The following is a 21885-nucleotide window of genomic DNA, read 5'->3' as shown; positions in this document are numbered from 1 at the left end:
AACCCATGCTGACTCTGGCATACATGTGGGTTAGAACCCATGCTGACTCTGGCATACATGTGGGTCAGATTCGAACCCATGCTGACTCTGGCATACATGTGGGTTAGCGGCTGGATTACACAGGTCACAACATCGAGATTTCTATAACCTGGCACATAAGCACAACCATGTAAACACGAGCAAGACTTTGGTTAGTATGCATTGCATGCATGTTCTTCAGTCTTGTGCACGTGCCTTAGGGGGATGAGCAAAACAAATCTTGATTGCCACACAGAGACCTGCGTTTTGAAGTTGGTTTAATAATAATTTCCTGTGGATATTTTGTCTAAAATTTCAACCCGAATAATAACCAACCCCACGGACAATCGGCAGAGTAAGTTCATACATAATTTTATTAAAACATTCTTGACAGACAAGGGACATTTAGGTTTTATTCTATGTAATAAGGCGTGGCTATGCTGGACAGGAAATGGAAAACGGTTAAATAAACACCCCAGTAGCCTAGACCAGAGCCGTATCCATATTAATAGCTCTGGCCTACACTTACTGCTAATTGCTCTAAATGACTTATGAGTGAATCAATCCACACAGCTGCTGAATTAATACATTCACTTTTGAGATTGCAATGGGAGCAGTCAACAGTAACACAATCAAACAAATACTGTAGGAAGTTGGGACCAACATTATTTCATACATCCTTTAAATTCTTGCCTTTGCGTGTCATGTCTGTAGTTCACATTGGGAAGGTACTGGCGAAGTTCTAGAGGAAATGCTTCAGGCACATCATACTCCTGATAGCACACATTTGCAGCCCTCTCTGAAAGACAAGAGTATAATTACACAAAAAAAAGAAAAAGGAATATTTAGATAGTCAGTGGTCACAGCATTCGCAACATTGCAGACAGACAATAATTATGTAAAATAAAATATAGAAATATTTAATATAATTATAGCTAGCCCCATTTCTCCTATGGGTGAGCAGAGATGTGATGGTACCATTTGAGCAGTTGTTCACATATTGACCCACTGCTAGTGGGTTTTTTGTATTGGCTGTCAACCAAGTGATGTCACTCAAACTGAAAGGACCAAGCCTGTCTCTTCCACTGCACGACCTGGAAAACATCAATACTTTTAAATATGAATGCTGTCCATCTACATGTGAAAAATTGTCTTAGGACAGTCATCAAGCCCTAGGACATTTTACAGTAACACTTTACTTGACACCAAGCATCATAACACGGTCATAACCATGTCATACCAATTGACATAACATGGTCATAACCCTTTCATGACATATTTAGACCTGTTGTGACATATATTGCGTTATTTTATGGCTGGTTATGACACCCACATAAGAGTGTCAAAACCCACAAAACCTACCACACAAGGCAAAACATTCCATTACACCATATCCTACATGACAACAGTATGTTTTTTTTATTTATAAATTGACCATATTAAACTGTCATTGTAATTGCGGACACATTGATGTCAGACATGCACCTACCCCAATGCTCTGTTGACGACTGGGATGAATGCAGGAGCAGATTTCAGGTGCAGGAAAAGATGCCCTCTATTTGACTGATATAAGGGCATGTGTGATTATGACAGTCACAATGCTTCTTGACAGTGTCATAAAGTGTATTTTCTTAGTCCAAGTAAAGTGACACAGGATGCTCATAACACTTCTTGACAGTGTCATAAAGTGTATTTTCTTAGTCCAAGTAAAGTGACACAGGATGTTCATAACACTTCTTGACAGTGTAATAGTGTATTTTCTTAGTCCAAGTAAAGTGACACAGGATGCTCATAACACTTCTTGACAGTGTAATAGTGTATTTTCTTAGTCCAAGTAAAGTGACACAGGATGCTCATAACACTTCTTGACAGTGTCATAAAGTGTATTTTCTTAGTCCAAGTAAAGTGACACAGGATGCTCATAACACTTCTTGACAGTGTCATAAAGTGTATTTTCTTAGTCCAAGTAAAGTGACACAGGATGCTCATAACACTTCTTGACAGTGTCATAAAGTGTATTTTCTTAGTCCAAGTAAAGTGACACAGGATGTTCATAACACTTCTTGACAGTGTCATAAAGTGTATTTTCTTAGTCCAAGTAAAGTGACACAGGATGTTCATAACACTTCTTGACAGTGTAATAGTGTATTTTCTTAGTCCAAGTAAAGTGACACAGGATGCTCATAACACTTCTTGACAGTGTCATAAAGTCTATTTTCTTAGTCCAAGTAAAGTGACACAGGATGCTCATAACACTTCTTGACAGTGTAATAGTGTATTTTCTTAGTCCAAGTAAAGTGACACAGGATGCTCATAACACTTCTTGACAGTGTAATAGTGTATTTTCTTAGTCCAAGTAAAGTGACACAGGATGCTCATAACACTTCTTGACAGTGTCATAAAGTGTATTTTCTTAGTCCAAGTAAAGTGACACAGGATGCTCATAACACTTCTTGACAGTGTCATAAAGTGTATTTTCTTAGTCCAAGTAAAGTGACACAGGATGCTCATAACACTTCTTGACAGTGTCATAAAGTGTATTTTCTTAGTCCAAGTAAAGTGACACAGGATGTTCATAACACTTCTTGACAGTGTCATAAAGTGTATTTTCTTAGTCCAAGTAAAGTGACACAGGATGCTCATAACACTTCTTGACAGTGTCATAAAGTGTATTTTCTTAGTCCAAGTAAAGTGACACAGGATGTTCATAACACTTCTTGACAGTGTCATAAAGTGTATTTTCTTAGTCCAAGTAAAGTGACACAGGATGTTCATAACACTTCTTGACAGTGTCATAAAGTGTATTTTCTTAGTCCAAGTAAAGTGACACAGGATGTTCATAACACTTCTTGACAGTGTAATAGTGTATTTTCTTAGTCCAAGTAAAGTGACACAGGATGCTCATAACACTTCTTGACAGTGTAATAGTGTATTTTCTTAGTCCAAGTAAAGTGACACAGGATGCTCATAACACTTCTTGACAGTGTCATAAAGTGTATTTTCTTAGTCCAAGTAAAGTGACACAGGATGCTCATAACACTTCTTGACAGTGTCATAAAGTGTATTTTCTTAGTCCAAGTAAAGTGACACAGGATGTTCATAACACTTCTTGACAGTGTCATAAAGTGTATTTTCTTAGTCCAAGTAAAGTGACACAGGATGCTCATAACACTTCTTGACAGTGTCATAAAGTGTATTTTCTTAGTCCAAGTAAAGTGACACAGGATGCTCATAACACTTCTTGACAGTGTCATAAAGTGTATTTTCTTAGTCCAAGTAAAGTGACACAGGATGCTCATAACACTTCTTGACAGTGTCATAAAGTGTATTTTCTTAGTCCAAGTAAAGTGACACAGGATGTTCATAACACTTCTTGACAGTGTCATAAAGTGTATTTTCTTAGTCCAAGTAAAGTGACACAGGATGTTCATAACACTTCTTGACAGTGTAATAGTGTATTTTCTTAGTCCAAGTAAAGTGACACAGGATGCTCATAACACTTATTGACAGTGTCATAAAGTGTATTTTCTTAGTCCAAGTAAAGTGACACAGGATGCTCATAACACTTCTTGACAGTGTCATAAAGTGTATTTTCTTAGTCCAAGTAAAGTGACACAGGATGCTCATAACACTTCTTGACAGTGTCATAAAGTGTATTTTCTTAGTCCAAGTAAAGTGACACAGGATGTTCATAACACTTCTTGACAGTGTCATAAAGTGTATTTTCTTAGTCCAAGTAAAGTGACACAGGATGTTCATAACACTTCTTGACAGTGTCATAAAGTGTATTTTCTTAGTCCAAGTAAAGTGACACAGGATGTTCATAACACTTCTTGACAGTGTAATAGTGTATTTTCTTAGTCCAAGTAAAGTGACACAGGATGCTCATAACACTTCTTGACAGTGTAATAGTGTATTTTCTTAGTCCAAGTAAAGTGACACAGGATGCTCATAACACTTCTTGACAGTGTCATAAAGTGTATTTTCTTAGTCCAAGTAAAGTGACACAGGATGTTCATAACACTTCTTGACAGTGTCATAAAGTGTATTTTCTTAGTCCAAGTAAAGTGACACAGGATGCTCATAACACTTCTTGACAGTGTCATAAAGTGTATTTTCTTAGTCCAAGTAAAGTGACACAGGATGCTCATAACACTTCTTGACAGTGTCATAAAGTGTATTTTCTTAGTCCAAGTAAAGTGACACAGGATGCTCATAACACTTCTTGACAGTGTCATAAAGTGTATTTTCTTAGTCCAAGTAAAGTGACACAGGATGCTCATAACACTTCTTGACAGTGTCATAAAGTGTATTTTCTTAGTCCAAGTAAAGTGACACAGGATGCTCATAACACTTCTTGACAGTGTCATAAAGTGTATTTTCTTAGTCCAAGTAAAGTGACACAGGATGTTCATAACACTTCTTGACAGTGTCATAAAGTGTATTTTCTTAGTCCAAGTAAAGTGACACAGGATGTTCATAACACTTCTTGACAGTGTAATAGTGTATTTTCTTAGTCCAAGTAAAGTGACACAGGATGCTCATAACACTTATTGACAGTGTCATAAAGTGTATTTTCTTAGTCCAAGTAAAGTGACACAGGATGCTCATAACACTTCTTGACAGTGTCATAAAGTGTATTTTCTTAGTCCAAGTAAAGTGACACAGGATGCTCATAACACTTCTTGACAGTGTCATAAAGTGTATTTTCTTAGTCCAAGTAAAGTGACACAGGATGTTCATAACACTTCTTGACAGTGTCATAAAGTGTATTTTCTTAGTCCAAGTAAAGTGACACAGGATGTTCATAACACTTCTTGACAGTGTCATAAAGTGTATTTTCTTAGTCCAAGTAAAGTGACACAGGATGTTCATAACACTTCTTGACAGTGTAATAGTGTATTTTCTTAGTCCAAGTAAAGTGACACAGGATGCTCATAACACTTCTTGACAGTGTAATAGTGTATTTTCTTAGTCCAAGTAAAGTGACACAGGATGCTCATAACACTTCTTGACAGTGTCATAAAGTGTATTTTCTTAGTCCAAGTAAAGTGACACAGGATGTTCATAACACTTCTTGACAGTGTCATAAAGTGTATTTTCTTAGTCCAAGTAAAGTGACACAGGATGCTCATAACACTTCTTGACAGTGTCATAAAGTGTATTTTCTTAGTCCAAGTAAAGTGACACAGGATGCTCATAACACTTCTTGACAGTGTCATAAAGTGTATTTTCTTAGTCCAAGTAAAGTGACACAGGATGCTCATAACACTTCTTGACAGTGTCATAAAGTGTATTTTCTTAGTCCAAGTAAAGTGACACAGGATGCTCATAACACTTCTTGACAGTGTCATAAAGTGTATTTTCTTAGTCCAAGTAAAGTGACACAGGATGCTCATAACACTTCTTGACAGTGTCATAAAGTGTATTTTCTTAGTCCAAGTAAAGTGACACAGGATGCTCATAACACTTCTTGACAGTGTCATAAAGTGTATTTTCTTAGTCCAAGTAAAGTGACACAGGATGTTCATAACACTTCTTGACAGTGTCATAAAGTGTATTTTCTTAGTCCAAGTAAAGTGACACAGGATGTTCATAACACTTCTTGACAGTGTAATAGTGTATTTTCTTAGTCCAAGTAAAGTGACACAGGATGCTCATAACACTTCTTGACAGTGTCATAAAGTGTATTTTCTTAGTCCAAGTAAAGTGACACAGGATGCTCATAACACTTCTTGACAGTGTAATAGTGTATTTTCTTAGTCCAAGTAAAGTGACACAGGATGCTCATAACACTTCTTGACAGTGTAATAGTGTATTTTCTTAGTCCAAGTAAAGTGACACAGGATGCTCATAACACTTCTTGACAGTGTCATAAAGTGTATTTTCTTAGTCCAAGTAAAGTGACACAGGATGCTCATAACACTTCTTGACAGTGTCATAAAGTGTATTTTCTTAGTCCAAGTAAAGTGACACAGGATGTTCATAACACTTCTTGACAGTGTCATAAAGTGTATTTTCTTAGTCCAAGTAAAGTGACACAGGATGCTCATAACACTTCTTGACAGTGTCATAAAGTGTATTTTCTTAGTCCAAGTAAAGTGACACAGGATGCTCATAACACTTCTTGACAGTGTCATAAAGTGTATTTTCTTAGTCCAAGTAAAGTGACACAGGATGTTCATAACACTTCTTGACAGTGTCATAAAGTGTATTTTCTTAGTCCAAGTAAAGTGACACAGGATGCTCATAACACTTCTTGACAGTGTCATAAAGTGTATTTTCTTAGTCCAAGTAAAGTGACACAGGATGTTCATAACACTTCTTGACAGTGTCATAAAGTGTATTTTCTTAGTCCAAGTAAAGTGACACAGGATGCTCATAACACTTCTTGACAGTGTCATAAAGTGTATTTTCTTAGTCCAAGTAAAGTGACACAGGATGTTCATAACACTTCTTGACAGTGTCATAAAGTGTATTTTCTTAGTCCAAGTAAAGTGACACAGGATGCTCATAACACTTCTTGACAGTGTCATAAAGTGTATTTTCTTAGTCCAAGTAAAGTGACACAGGATGTTCATAACACTTCTTGACAGTGTCATAAAGTGTATTTTCTTAGTCCAAGTAAAGTGACACAGGATGTTCATAACACTTCTTGACAGTGTCATAAAGTGTATTTTCTTAGTCCAAGTAAAGTGACACAGGATGTTCATAACACTTCTTGACAGTGTCATAAAGTGTATTTTCGTAGTCCAAGTAAAGTGACACAGGATGTTCATAACACTTCTTGACAGTGTCATAAAGTGTATTTTCTTAGTCCAAGTAAAGTGACACAGGATGTTCATAACACTTCTTGACAGTGTCATAAAGTGTATTTTCTTAGTCCAAGTAAAGTGACACAGGATGCTCATAACACTTCTTGACAGTGTCATAAAGTGTATTTTCTTAGTCCAAGTAAAGTGACACAGGATGCTCATAACACTTCTTGACAGTGTCATAAAGTGTATTTTCTTAGTCCAAGTAAAGTGACACAGGATGTTCATAACACTTCTTGACAGTGTCATAAAGTGTATTTTCTTAGTCCAAGTAAAGTGACACAGGATGTTCATAACACTTCTTGACAGTGTAATAGTGTATTTTCTTAGTCCAAGTAAAGTGACACAGGATGCTCATAACACTTCTTGACAGTGTAATAGTGTATTTTCTTAGTCCAAGTAAAGTGACACAGGATGCTCATAACACTTCTTGACAGTGTCATAAAGTGTATTTTCTTAGTCCAAGTAAAGTGACACAGGATGCTCATAACACTTCTTGACAGTGTCATAAAGTGTATTTTCTTAGTCCAAGTAAAGTGACACAGGATGCTCATAACACTTCTTGACAGTGTCATAAAGTGTATTTTCTTAGTCCAAGTAAAGTGACACAGGATGTTCATAACACTTCTTGACAGTGTCATAAAGTGTATTTTCTTAGTCCAAGTAAAGTGACACAGGATGCTCATAACACTTCTTGACAGTGTCATAAAGTGTATTTTCTTAGTCCAAGTAAAGTGACACAGGATGTTCATAACACTTCTTGACAGTGTCATAAAGTGTATTTTCTTAGTCCAAGTAAAGTGACACAGGATGTTCATAACACTTCTTGACAGTGTCATAAAGTGTATTTTCTTAGTCCAGGTAAAGTGACACAGGATGTTCATAACACTTCTTGACAGTGTCATAAAGTGTATTTTCGTAGTCCAAGTAAAGTGACACAGGATGTTCATAACACTTCTTGACAGTGTCATAAAGTGTATTTTCTTAGTCCAAGTAAAGTGACACAGGATGTTCATAACACTTCTTGACAGTGTCATAAAGTGTATTTTCTTAGTCCAAGTAAAGTGACACAGGATGCTCATAACACTTCTTGACAGTGTCATAAAGTGTATTTTCTTAGTCCAAGTAAAGTGACACAGGATGTTCATAACACTTCTTGACAGTGTCATAAAGTGTATTTTCTTAGTCCAAGTAAAGTGACACAGGATGCTCATAACACTTCTTGACAGTGTCATAAAGTGTATTTTCTTAGTCCAAGTAAAGTGACACAGGATGTTCATAACACTTCTTGACAGTGTCATAAAGTGTATTTTCTTAGTCCAAGTAAAGTGACACAGGATGTTCATAACACTTCTTGACAGTGTAATAGTGTATTTTCTTAGTCCAAGTAAAGTGACACAGGATGCTCATAACACTTCTTGACAGTGTCATAAAGTGTATTTTCTTAGTCCAAGTAAAGTGACACAGGATGCTCATAACACTTCTTGACAGTGTAATAGTGTATTTTCTTAGTCCAAGTAAAGTGACACAGGATGCTCATAACACTTCTTGACAGTGTCATAAAGTGTATTTTCTTAGTCCAAGTAAAGTGACACAGGATGCTCATAACACTTCTTGACAGTGTCATAAAGTGTATTTTCTTAGTCCAAGTAAAGTGACACAGGATGTTCATAACACTTCTTGACAGTGTCATAAAGTGTATTTTCTTAGTCCAAGTAAAGTGACACAGGATGCTCATAACACTTCTTGACAGTGTCATAAAGTGTATTTTCTTAGTCCAAGTAAAGTGACACAGGATGCTCATAACACTTCTTGACAGTGTCATAAAGTGTATTTTCTTAGTCCAAGTAAAATGACACAGGATGTTCATAACACTTCTTGACAGTGTCATAAAGTGTATTTTCTTAGTCCAAGTAAAGTGACACAGGATGCTCATAACACTTCTTGACAGTGTCATAAAGTGTATTTTCTTAGTCCAAGTAAAGTGACACAGGATGTTCATAACACTTCTTGACAGTGTCATAAAGTGTATTTTCTTAGTCCAAGTAAAGTGACACAGGATGCTCATAACACTTCTTGACAGTGTCATAAAGTGTATTTTCTTAGTCCAAGTAAAGTGACACAGGATGCTCATAACACTTCTTGACAGTGTCATAAAGTGTATTTTCTTAGTCCAAGTAAAGTGACACAGGATGTTCATAACACTTCTTGACAGTGTCATAAAGTGTATTTTCTTAGTCCAAGTAAAGTGACACAGGATGTTCATAACACTTCTTGACAGTGTAATAGTGTATTTTCTTAGTCCAAGTAAAGTGACACAGGATGCTCATAACACTTCTTGACAGTGTAATAGTGTATTTTCTTAGTCCAAGTAAAGTGACACAGGATGCTCATAACACTTCTTGACAGTGTCATAAAGTGTATTTTCTTAGTCCAAGTAAAGTGACACAGGATGCTCATAACACTTCTTGACAGTGTCATAAAGTGTATTTTCTTAGTCCAAGTAAAGTGACACAGGATGCTCATAACACTTCTTGACAGTGTCATAAAGTGTATTTTCTTAGTCCAAGTAAAGTGACACAGGATGTTCATAACACTTCTTGACAGTGTCATAAAGTGTATTTTCTTAGTCCAAGTAAAGTGACACAGGATGCTCATAACACTTCTTGACAGTGTCATAAAGTGTATTTTCTTAGTCCAAGTAAAGTGACACAGGATGTTCATAACACTTCTTGACAGTGTCATAAAGTGTATTTTCTTAGTCCAAGTAAAGTGACACAGGATGTTCATAACACTTCTTGACAGTGTCATAAAGTGTATTTTCTTAGTCCAGGTAAAGTGACACAGGATGTTCATAACACTTCTTGACAGTGTCATAAAGTGTATTTTCGTAGTCCAAGTAAAGTGACACAGGATGTTCATAACACTTCTTGACAGTGTCATAAAGTGTATTTTCTTAGTCCAAGTAAAGTGACACAGGATGTTCATAACACTTCTTGACAGTGTCATAAGTGTATTTTCTTAGTCCAAGTAAAGTGACACAGGATGCTCATAACACTTCTTGACAGTGTCATAAAGTGTATTTTCTTAGTCCAAGTAAAGTGACACAGGATGTTCATAACACTTCTTGACAGTGTCATAAAGTGTATTTTCTTAGTCCAAGTAAAGTGACACAGGATGCTCATAACACTTCTTGACAGTGTCATAAAGTGTATTTTCTTAGTCCAAGTAAAGTGACACAGGATGTTCATAACACTTCTTGACAGTGTCATAAAGTGTATTTTCTTAGTCCAAGTAAAGTGACACAGGATGTTCATAACACTTCTTGACAGTGTAATAGTGTATTTTCTTAGTCCAAGTAAAGTGACACAGGATGCTCATAACACTTCTTGACAGTGTCATAAAGTGTATTTTCTTAGTCCAAGTAAAGTGACACAGGATGCTCATAACACTTCTTGACAGTGTAATAGTGTATTTCTTAGTCCAAGTAAAGTGACACAGGATGGTCATAACACTTCTTGACAGTGTAATAGTGTATTTTCTTAGTCCAAGTAAAGTGACACAGGATGCTCATAACACTTCTTGACAGTGTCATAAAGTGTATTTTCTTAGTCCAAGTAAAGTGACACAGGATGCTCATAACACTTCTTGACAGTGTCATAAAGTGTATTTTCTTAGTCCAAGTAAAGTGACACAGGATGTTCATAACACTTCTTGACAGTGTCATAAAGTGTATTTTCTTAGTCCAAGTAAAGTGACACAGGATGCTCATAACACTTCTTGACAGTGTCATAAAGTGTATTTTCTTAGTCCAAGTAAAGTGACACAGGATGCTCATAACACTTCTTGACAGTGTCATAAAGTGTATTTTCTTAGTCCAAGTAAAGTGACACAGGATGTTCATAACACTTCTTGACAGTGTCATAAAGTGTATTTTCTTAGTCCAAGTAAAGTGACACAGGATGCTCATAACACTTCTTGACAGTGTCATAAAGTGTATTTTCTTAGTCCAAGTAAAGTGACACAGGATGCTCATAACACTTCTTGACAGTGTCATAAAGTGTATTTTCTTAGTCCAAGTAAAGTGACACAGGATGCTCATAACACTTCTTGACAGTGTCATAAAGTGTATTTTCTTAGTCCAAGTAAAGTGACACAGGATGCTCATAACACTTCTTGACAGTGTCATAAAGTGTATTTTCTTAGTCCAAGTAAAGTGACACAGGATGCTCATAAGACTTCTTGACAGTGTCATAAAGTGTATTTTCTTAGTCCAAGTAAAGTGACACAGGATGTTCATAACACTTCTTGACAGTGTCATAAAGTGTATTTTCTTAGTCCAAGTAAAGTGACACAGGATGTTCATAACACTTCTTGACAGTGTAATAGTGTATTTTCTTAGTCCAAGTAAAGTGACACAGGATGTTCATAACACTTCTTGACAGTGTCATAAAGTGTATTTTCTTAGTCCAAGTAAAGTGACACAGGATGCTCATAACACTTCTTGACAGTGTCATAAAGTGTATTTTCTTAGTCCAAGTAAAGTGACACAGGATGCTCATAACACTTCTTGACAGTGTCATAAAGTGTATTTTCTTAGTCCAAGTAAAGTGACACAGGATGTTCATAACACTTCTTGACAGTGTCATAAAGTGTATTTTCTTAGTCCAAGTAAAGTGACACAGGATGCTCATAACACTTCTTGACAGTGTCATAAAGTGTATTTTCTTAGTCCAAGTAAAGTGACACAGGATGCTCATAACACTTCTTGACAGTGTCATAAAGTGTATTTTCTTAGTCCAAGTAAAGTGACACAGGATGTTCATAACACTTCTTGACAGTGTCATAAAGTGTATTTTCTTAGTCCAAGTAAAGTGACACAGGATGTTCATAACACTTCTTGACAGTGTCATAAAGTGTATTTTCTTAGTCCAAGTAAAGTGACACAGGATGTTCATAACACTTCTTGACAGTGTCATAAAGTGTATTTTCTTAGTCCAAGTAAAGTGACACAGGATGTTCATAACACTTCTTGACAGTGTCATAAAGTGTATTTTCTTAGTCCAAGTAAAGTGACACAGGATGTTCATAACACTTCTTGACAGTGTCATAAAGTGTATTTTCTTAGTCCAAGTAAAGTGACACAGGATGCTCATAACACTTCTTGACAGTGTCATAAAGTGTATTTTCTTAGTCCAAGTAAAGTGACACAGGATGCTCATAACACTTCTTGACAGTGTCATAAAGTGTATTTTCTTAGTCCAAGTAAAGTGACACAGGATGCTCATAACACTTCTTGACAGTGTCATAAAGTGTATTTTCTTAGTCCAAGTAAAGTGACACAGGATGTTCATAACACTTCTTGACAGTGTCATAAAGTGTATTTTCTTAGTCCAAGTAAAGTGACACAGGATGTTCATAACACTTCTTGACAGTGTAATAGTGTATTTCTTAGTCCAAGTAAAGTGACACAGGATGCTCATAACACTTCTTGACAGTGTCATAAAGTGTATTTTCTTAGTCCAAGTAAAGTGACACAGGATGCTCATAACACTTCTTGACAGTGTCATAAAGTGTATTTTCTTAGTCCAAGTAAAGTGACACAGGATGCTCATAACACTTCTTGACAGTGTCATAAAGTGTATTTTCTTAGTCCAAGTAAAGTGACACAGGATGTTCATAACACTTCTTGACAGTGTCATAAAGTGTATTTTCTTAGTCCAAGTAAAGTGACACAGGATGTTCATAACACTTCTTGACAGTGTAATAAGTGTATTTTCTTAGTCCAAGTAAAGTGACACAGGATGCTCATAACACTTCTTGACAGTGTCATAAAGTGTATTTTCTTAGTCCAAGTAAAGTGACACAGGATGCTCATAACACTTCTTGACAGTGTCATAAAGTGTATTTTCTTAGTCCAAGTAAAGTGACACAGGATGCTCATAACACTTCTTGACAGTGTCATAAGTGTATTTTCTTAGTCCAAGTAAAGTGACACAGGATGTTCATAACACTTCTTGACAGTGTCATAAGTGTATTTTCTTAGTCCAAGTAAAGTGACACAGGATGCTCATAACACTTCTTGACAGTGTCATAAAGTGTATTTTCTTAGTCCAAGTAAAGTGACACAGGATGTTCATAAACACTTCTTGACAGTGTCATAAAGTGTATTTTCTTAGTCCAAGTAAAGTGACACAGGATGCTCATAACACTTCTTGACAGTGTCATAAAGTGTATTTTCTTAGTCCAAGTAAAGTGACACAGGATGTTCATAACACTTCTTGACAGTGTCATAAGTGTATTTTCTTAGTCCAAGTAAAGTGACACAGGATGCTCATAACACTTCTTGACAGTGTCATAAGTGTATTTTCTTAGTCCAAGTAAAGTGACACAGGATGCTCATAACACTTCTTGACAGTGTCATAAAGTGTATTTTCTTAGTCCAAGTAAAGTGACACAGGATGTTCATAACACTTCTTGACAGTGTCATAAAGTGTATTTTCTTAGTCCAAGTAAAGTGACACAGGATGTTCATAACACTTCTTGACAGTGTCATAAGTGTATTTTCTTAGTCCAAGTAAAGTGACACAGGATGCTCATAACACTTCTTGACAGTGTCATAAAGTGTATTTTCTTAGTCCAAGTAAAGTGACACAGGATGCTCATAACACTTCTTGACAGTGTCATAAAGTGTATTTTCTTAGTCCAAGTAAAGTGACACAGGATGCTCATAACACTTCTTGACAGTGTCATAAAGTGTATTTTCTTAGTCCAAGTAAAGTGACACAGGATGCTCATAACACTTCTTGACAGTGTCATAAAGTGTATTTTCTTAGTCCAAGTAAAGTGACACAGGATGCTCATAACACTTCTTGACAGTGTATAAAGTGTATTTTCTTAGTCCAAGTAAAGTGACACAGGATGCTCATAACACTTCTTGACAGTGTCATAAGTGTATTTTCTTAGTCCAAGTAAAGTGACACAGGATGCTCATAACACTTCTTGACAGTGTCATAAAGTGTATTTTCTTAGTCCAAGTAAAGTGACACAGGATGCTCATAACACTTCTTGACAGTGTCATAAAGTGTATTTTCTTAGTCCAAGTAAAGTGACACAGGATGCTCATAACACTTCTTGACAGTGTCATAAGTGTATTTTCTTAGTCCAAGTAAAGTGACACAGGATGCTCATAACACTTCTTGACAGTGTCATAAAGTGTATTTTCTTAGTCCAAGTAAAGTGACACAGGATGTTCATAACACTTCTTGACAGTGTCATAAAGTGTATTTTCTTAGTCCAAGTAAGTGACACAGGATGCTCATAACACTTCTTGACAGTGTCATAAAGTGTATTTTCTTAGTCCAAGTAAAGTGACACAGGATGTTCATAACACTTCTTGACAGTGTCATAAAGTGTATTTTCTTAGTCCAAGTAAAGTGACACAGGATGCTCATAACACTTCTTGACAGTGTAATAGTGTATTTTCTTAGTCCAAGTAAAGTGACACAGGATGCTCATAACACTTCTTGACAGTGTCATAAAGTGTATTTTCTTAGTCCAAGTAAAGTGACACAGGATGCTCATAACACTTCTTGACAGTGTCATAAAGTGTATTTTCTTAGTCCAAGTAAAGTGACACAGGATGCTCATAACACTTCTTGACAGTGTCATAAAGTGTATTTTCTTAGTCCAAGTAAAGTGACACAGGATGCTTCATAACACTTCTTGACAGTGTCATAAAGTGTATTTTCTTAGTCCAAGTAAAGTGACACAGGATGCTCATAACACTTCTTGACAGTGTCATAAAGTGTATTTTCTTAGTCCAAGTAAAGTGACACAGGATGTTCATAACACTTCTTGACAGTGTCATAAAGTGTATTTTCTTAGTCCAAGTAAAGTGACACAGGATGCTCATAACACTTCTTGACAGTGTCATAAAGTGTATTTTCTTAGTCCAAGTAAAGTGACACAGGATGTTCATAACACTTCTTGACAGTGTCATAAAGTGTATTTTCTTAGTCCAAGTAAAGTGACACAGGATGTTCATAACACTTCTTGACAGTGTCATAAAGTGTATTTTCTTAGTCCAAGTAAAGTGACACAGGATGCTCATAACACTTCTTGACAGTGTCATAAAGTGTATTTTCTTAGTCCAAGTAAAGTGACACAGGATGCTTCATAACACTTCTTGACAGTGTCATAAGTGTATTTTCTTAGTCCAAGTAAAGTGACACAGGATGCTCATAACACTTCTTGACAGTGTCATAAAGTGTATTTTCTTAGTCCAAGTAAAGTGACACAGGATGCTCATAACACTTCTTGACAGTGTCATAAAGTGTATTTTCTTAGTCCAAGTAAAGTGACACAGGATGCTCATAACACTTCTTGACAGTGTCATAAAGTGTATTTTCTTAGTCCAAGTAAAGTGACACAGGATGCTCATAACACTTCTTGACAGTGTCATAAAGTGTATTTTCTTAGTCCAAGTAAAGTGACACAGGATGTTCATAACACTTCTTGACAGTGTCATAAAGTGTATTTTCTTAGTCCAAGTAAAGTGACACAGGATGTTCATAACACTTCTTGACAGTGTAATAAGTGTATTTTCTTAGTCCAAGTAAAGTGACACAGGATGCTCATAACACTTCTTGACAGTGTAATAAGTGTATTTTCTTAGTCCAAGTAAAGTGACACAGGATGCTCATAACACTTCTTGACAGTGTAATAAGTGTATTTTCTTAGTCCAAGTAAAGTGACACAGGATGCTCATAACACTTCTTGACAGTGTCATAAAGTGTATTTTCTTAGTCCAAGTAAAGTGACACAGGATGCTCATAACACTTCTTGACAGTGTCATAAGTGTATTTTCTTAGTCCAAGTAAAGTGACACAGGATGCTCATAACACTTCTTGACAGTGTCATAAAGTGTATTTTCTTAGTCCAAGTAAAGTGACACAGGATGCTCATAACACTTCTTGACAGTGTCATAAAGTGTATTTTCTTAGTCCAAGTAAAGTGACACAGGATGCTCATAACACTTCTTGACAGTGTCATAAAGTGTATTTTCTTAGTCCAAGTAAAGTGACACAGGATGTTCATAACACTTCTTGACAGTGTCATAAAGTGTATTTTCTTAGTCCAAGTAAAGTGACACAGGATGTTCATAACACTTCTTGACAGTGTAATAAGTGTATTTTCTTAGTCCAAGTAAAGTGACACAGGATGTTCATAACACTTCTTGACAGTGTCATAAAGTGTATTTTCTTAGTCCAAGTAAAGTGACACAGGATGCTCATAACACTTCTTGACAGTGTAATAAGTGTATTTTCTTAGTCCAAGTAAAGTGACACAGGATGCTCATAACACTTCTTGACAGTGTCATAAAGTGTATTTTCTTAGTCCAAGTAAAGTGACACAGGATGCTCATAACACTTCTTGACAGTGTCATAAAGTGTATTTTCTTAGTCCAAGTAAAGTGACACAGGATGCTCATAACACTTCTTGACAGTGTCATAAAGTGTATTTTCTTAGTCCAAGTAAAGTGACACAGGATGTTCATAACACTTCTTGACAGTGTCATAAAGTGTATTTTCTTAGTCCAAGTAAAGTGACACAGGATGCTCATAACACTTCTTGACAGTGTCATAAAGTGTATTTTCTTAGTCCAAGTAAAGTGACACAGGATGTTCATAACACTTCTTGACAGTGTCATAAAGTGTATTTTCTTAGTCCAAGTAAAGTGACACAGGATGCTCATAACACTTCTTGACAGTGTCATAAAGTGTATTTTCTTAGTCCAAGTAAAGTGACACAGGATGTTCATAACACTTCTTGACAGTGTCATAAAGTGTATTTTCTTAGTCCAAGTAAAGTGACACAGGATGTTCATAACACTTCTTGACAGTGTAAAAGTGTATTTTCTTAGTCCAAGTAAAGTGACACAGGATGCTCATAACACTTCTTGACAGTGTAATAGTGTATTTTCTTAGTCCAAGTAAAGTGACACAGGATGCTCATAACACTTCTTGACAGTGTAATAGTGTATTTTCTTAGTCCAAGTAAAGTGACACAGGATGCTCATAACACTTCTTGACAGTGTCATAAAGTGTATTTTCTTAGTCCAAGTAAAGTGACACAGGATGCTCATAACACTTCTTGACAGTGTAATAGTGTATTTTCTTAGTCCAAGTAAAGTGACACAGGATGCTCATAACACTTCTTGACAGTGTCATAAAGTGTATTTTCTTAGTCCAAGTAAAGTGACACAGGATGCTCATAACACTTCTTGACAGTGTCATAAAGTGTATTTTCTTAGTCCAAGTAAAGTGACACAGGATGCTCATAACACTTCTTGACAGTGTCATAAAGTGTATTTTCTTAGTCCAAGTAAAGTGACACAGGATGTTCATAACACTTCTTGACAGTGTCATAAAGTGTATTTTCTTAGTCCAAGTAAAGTGACACAGGATGCTCATAACACTTCTTGACAGTGTCATAAAGTGTATTTTCTTAGTCCAAGTAAAGTGACACAGGATGTTCATAACACTTCTTGACAGTGTCATAAAGTGTATTTTCTTAGTCCAAGTAAAGTGACACAGGATGCTCATAACACTTCTTGACAGTGTCATAAAGTGTATTTTCTTAGTCCAAGTAAAGTGACACAGGATGTTCATAACACTTCTTGACAGTGTCATAAAGTGTATTTTCTTAGTCCAAGTAAAGTGACACAGGATGTTCATAACACTTCTTGACAGTGTAAAAGTGTATTTTCTTAGTCCAAGTAAAGTGACACAGGATGCTCATAACACTTCTTGACAGTGTAATAGTGTATTTTCTTAGTCCAAGTAAAGTGACACAGGATGCTCATAACACTTCTTGACAGTGTAATAAGTGTATTTTCTTAGTCCAAGTAAAGTGACACAGGATGCTCATAACACTTCTTGACAGTGTCATAAAGTGTATTTTCTTAGTCCAAGTAAAGTGACACAGGATGCTCATAACACTTCTTGACAGTGTCATAAAGTGTATTTTCTTAGTCCAAGTAAAGTGACACAGGATGTTCATAACACTTCTTGACAGTGTCATAAAGTGTATTTTCTTAGTCCAAGTAAAGTGACACAGGATGCTCATAACACTTCTTGACAGTGTCATAAAGTGTATTTCTTAGTCCAAGTAAAGTGACACAGGATGCTCATAACACTTCTTGACAGTGTAATAGTGTATTTTCTTAGTCCAAGTAAAGTGACACAGGATGCTCATAACACTTCTTGACAGTGTCATAAAGTGTATTTTCTTAGTCCAAGTAAAGTGACACAGGATGTTCATAACACTTCTTGACAGTGTCATAAAGTGTATTTTCTTAGTCCAAGTAAAGTGACACAGGATGTTCATAACACTTCTTGACAGTGTAATAGTGTATTTTCTTAGTCCAAGTAAAGTGACACAGGATGTTCATAACACTTCTTGACAGTGTCATAAAGTGTATTTTCTTAGTCCAAGTAAAGTGACACAGGATGCTCATAACACTTCTTGACAGTGTCATAAAGTGTATTTTCTTAGTCCAAGTAAAGTGACACAGGATGTTCATAACACTTCTTGACAGTGTCATAAAGTGTATTTTCTTAGTCCAAGTAAAGTGACACAGGATGCTCATAACACTTCTTGACAGTGTCATAAAGTGTATTTTCTTAGTCCAAGTAAAGTGACACAGGATGCTCATAACACTTCTTGACAGTGTCATAAAGTGTATTTTCTTAGTCCAAGTAAAGTGACACAGGATGTTCATAACACTTCTTGACAGTGTCATAAAGTGTATTTTCTTAGTCCAAGTAAAGTGACACAGGATGCTCATAACACTTCTTGACAGTGTCATAAAGTGTATTTTCTTAGTCCAAGTAAAGTGACACAGGATGTTCATAACACTTCTTGACAGTGTCATAAAGTGTATTTTCTTAGTCCAAGTAAAGTGACACAGGATGCTCATAACACTTCTTGACAGTGTCATAAAGTGTATTTTCTTAGTCCAAGTAAAGTGACACAGGATGTTCATAACACTTCTTGACAGTGTCATAAAGTGTATTTTCTTAGTCCAAGTAAAGTGACACAGGATGTTCATAACACTTCTTGACAGTGTCATAAAGTGTATTTTCTTAGTCCAAGTAAAGTGACACAGGATGTTCATAACACTTCTTGACAGTGTCATAAAGTGTATTTTCTTAGTCCAAGTAAAGTGACACAGGATGTTCATAACACTTCTTGACAGTGTCATAAAGTGTATTTTCGTAGTCCAAGTAAAGTGACACAGGATGTTCATAACACTTCTTGACAGTGTCATAAAGTGTATTTTCTTAGTCCAAGTAAAGTGACACAGGATGCTCATAACACTTCTTGACAGTGTCATAAAGTGTATTTTCTTAGTCCAAGTAAAGTGACACAGGATGCTCATAACACTTCTTGACAGTGTCATAAAGTGTATTTTCTTAGTCCAAGTAAAGTGACACAGGATGCTCATAACACTTCTTGACAGTGTCATAAAGTGTATTTTCTTAGTCCAAGTAAAGTGACACAGGATGTTCATAACACTTCTTGACAGTGTCATAAAGTGTATTTTCTTAGTCCAAGTAAAGTGACACAGGATGTTCATAACACTTCTTGACAGTGTAATAGTGTATTTTCTTAGTCCAAGTAAAGTGACACAGGATGTTCATAACACTTCTTGACAGTGTCATAAAGTGTATTTTCTTAGTCCAAGTAAAGTGACACAGGATGCTCATAACACTTCTTGACAGTGTAATAGTGTATTTTCTTAGTCCAAGTAAAGTGACACAGGATGCTCATAACACTTCTTGACAGTGTCATAAAGTGTATTTTCTTAGTCCAAGTAAAGTGACACAGGATGTTCATAACACTTCTTGACAGTGTCATAAAGTGTATTTTCTTAGTCCAAGTAAAGTGACACAGGATGCTCATAACACTTCTTGACAGTGTCATAAAGTGTATTTTCTTAGTCCAAGTAAAGTGACACAGGATGTTCATAACACTTCTTGACAGTGTCATAAAGTGTATTTTCTTAGTCCAAGTAAAGTGACACAGGATGCTCATAACACTTCTTGACAGTGTCATAAAGTGTATTTTCTTAGTCCAAGTAAAGTGACACAGGATGTTCATAACACTTCTTGACAGTGTCATAAAGTGTATTTTCTTAGTCCAAGTAAAGTGACACAGGATGCTCATAACACTTCTTGACAGTGTCATAAAGTGTATTTTCTTAGTCCAAGTAAAGTGACACAGGATGTTCATAACACTTCTTGACAGTGTCATAAAGTGTATTTTCTTAGTCCAAGTAAAGTGACACAGGATGTTCATAACACTTCTTGACAGTGTAAAAGTGTATTTTCTTAGTCCAAGTAAAGTGACACAGGATGCTCATAACACTTCTTGACAGTGTAATAGTGTATTTTCTTAGTCCAAGTAAAGTGACACAGGATGCTCATAACACTTCTTGACAGTGTAATAGTGTATTTTCTTAGTCCAAGTAAAGTGACACAGGATGCTCATAACACTTCTTGACAGTGTCATAAAGTGTATTTTCTTAGTCCAAGTAAAGTGACACAGGATGCTCATAACACTTCTTGACAGTGTAATAGTGTATTTTCTTAGTCCAAGTAAAGTGACACAGGATGCTCATAACACTTCTTGACAGTGTCATAAAGTGTATTTTCTTAGTCCAAGTAAAGTGACACAGGATGCTCATAACACTTCTTGACAGTGTCATAAAGTGTATTTTCTTAGTCCAAGTAAAGTGACACAGGATGCTCATAACACTTCTTGACAGTGTCATAAAGTGTATTTTCTTAGTCCAAGTAAAGTGACACAGGATGTTCATAACACTTCTTGACAGTGTCATAAAGTGTATTTTCTTAGTCCAAGTAAAGTGACACAGGATGCTCATAACACTTCTTGACAGTGTCATAAAGTGTATTTTCTTAGTCCAAGTAAAGTGACACAGGATGTTCATAACACTTCTTGACAGTGTCATAAAGTGTATTTTCTTAGTCCAAGTAAAGTGACACAGGATGCTCATAACACTTCTTGACAGTGTCATAAAGTGTATTTTCTTAGTCCAAGTAAAGTGACACAGGATGTTCATAACACTTCTTGACAGTGTCATAAAGTGTATTTTCTTAGTCCAAGTAAAGTGACACAGGATGTTCATAACACTTCTTGACAGTGTAAAAGTGTATTTTCTTAGTCCAAGTAAAGTGACACAGGATGCTCATAACACTTCTTGACAGTGTAATAGTGTATTTTCTTAGTCCAAGTAAAGTGACACAGGATGCTCATAACACTTCTTGACAGTGTAATAGTGTATTTTCTTAGTCCAAGTAAAGTGACACAGGATGCTCATAACACTTCTTGACAGTGTCATAAAGTGTATTTTCTTAGTCCAAGTAAAGTGACACAGGATGCTCATAACACTTCTTGACAGTGTCATAAAGTGTATTTTCTTAGTCCAAGTAAAGTGACACAGGATGTTCATAACACTTCTTGACAGTGTCATAAAGTGTATTTTCTTAGTCCAAGTAAAGTGACACAGGATGCTCATAACACTTCTTGACAGTGTCATAAAGTGTATTTTCTTAGTCCAAGTAAAGTGACACAGGATGCTCATAACACTTCTTGACAGTGTAATAGTGTATTTTCTTAGTCCAAGTAAAGTGACACAGGATGCTCATAACACTTCTTGACAGTGTCATAAAGTGTATTTTCTTAGTCCAAGTAAAGTGACACAGGATGTTCATAACACTTCTTGACAGTGTCATAAAGTGTATTTTCTTAGTCCAAGTAAAGTGACACAGGATGTTCATAACACTTCTTGACAGTGTAATAGTGTATTTTCTTAGTCCAAGTAAAGTGACACAGGATGTTCATAACACTTCTTGACAGTGTCATAAAGTGTATTTTCTTAGTCCAAGTAAAGTGACACAGGATGCTCATAACACTTCTTGACAGTGTCATAAAGTGTATTTTCTTAGTCCAAGTAAAGTGACAC

At 36.0% G+C, this 21885-nt stretch overlaps 1 protein-coding gene across 6 annotated transcripts in view; it reads right to left on the bottom strand.

Moving 5' to 3' along the window:
* The window catches only part of setd9 (SET domain containing 9), a 50707-nt gene that overhangs the window by 7240 nt on the left and 21582 nt on the right, over positions 1 to 21885 (bottom strand). For all 6 annotated transcript variants that reach the window (XM_031802438.1, XM_031802443.1, XM_031802442.1 and 3 more), the window contains 2 exons: positions 997 to 1112; positions 712 to 817 (listed from right to left, as the gene is read on the bottom strand). In XM_031802438.1, the coding sequence (XP_031658298.1) occupies positions 712 to 817; positions 997 to 1112 (222 nt within the window). The remainder of the gene's footprint in view (positions 1 to 711; positions 818 to 996; positions 1113 to 21885) is intronic.

This window comes from Oncorhynchus kisutch, linkage group LG23, assembly GCF_002021735.2.
Source record: "Oncorhynchus kisutch isolate 150728-3 linkage group LG23, Okis_V2, whole genome shotgun sequence".
Taxonomy (NCBI): Eukaryota; Metazoa; Chordata; class Actinopteri; order Salmoniformes; family Salmonidae; genus Oncorhynchus; species Oncorhynchus kisutch.
The sequence above is the reverse complement of the archived record's forward strand: the minus strand, read 5'-3'. Positions and strand labels throughout refer to the sequence as shown.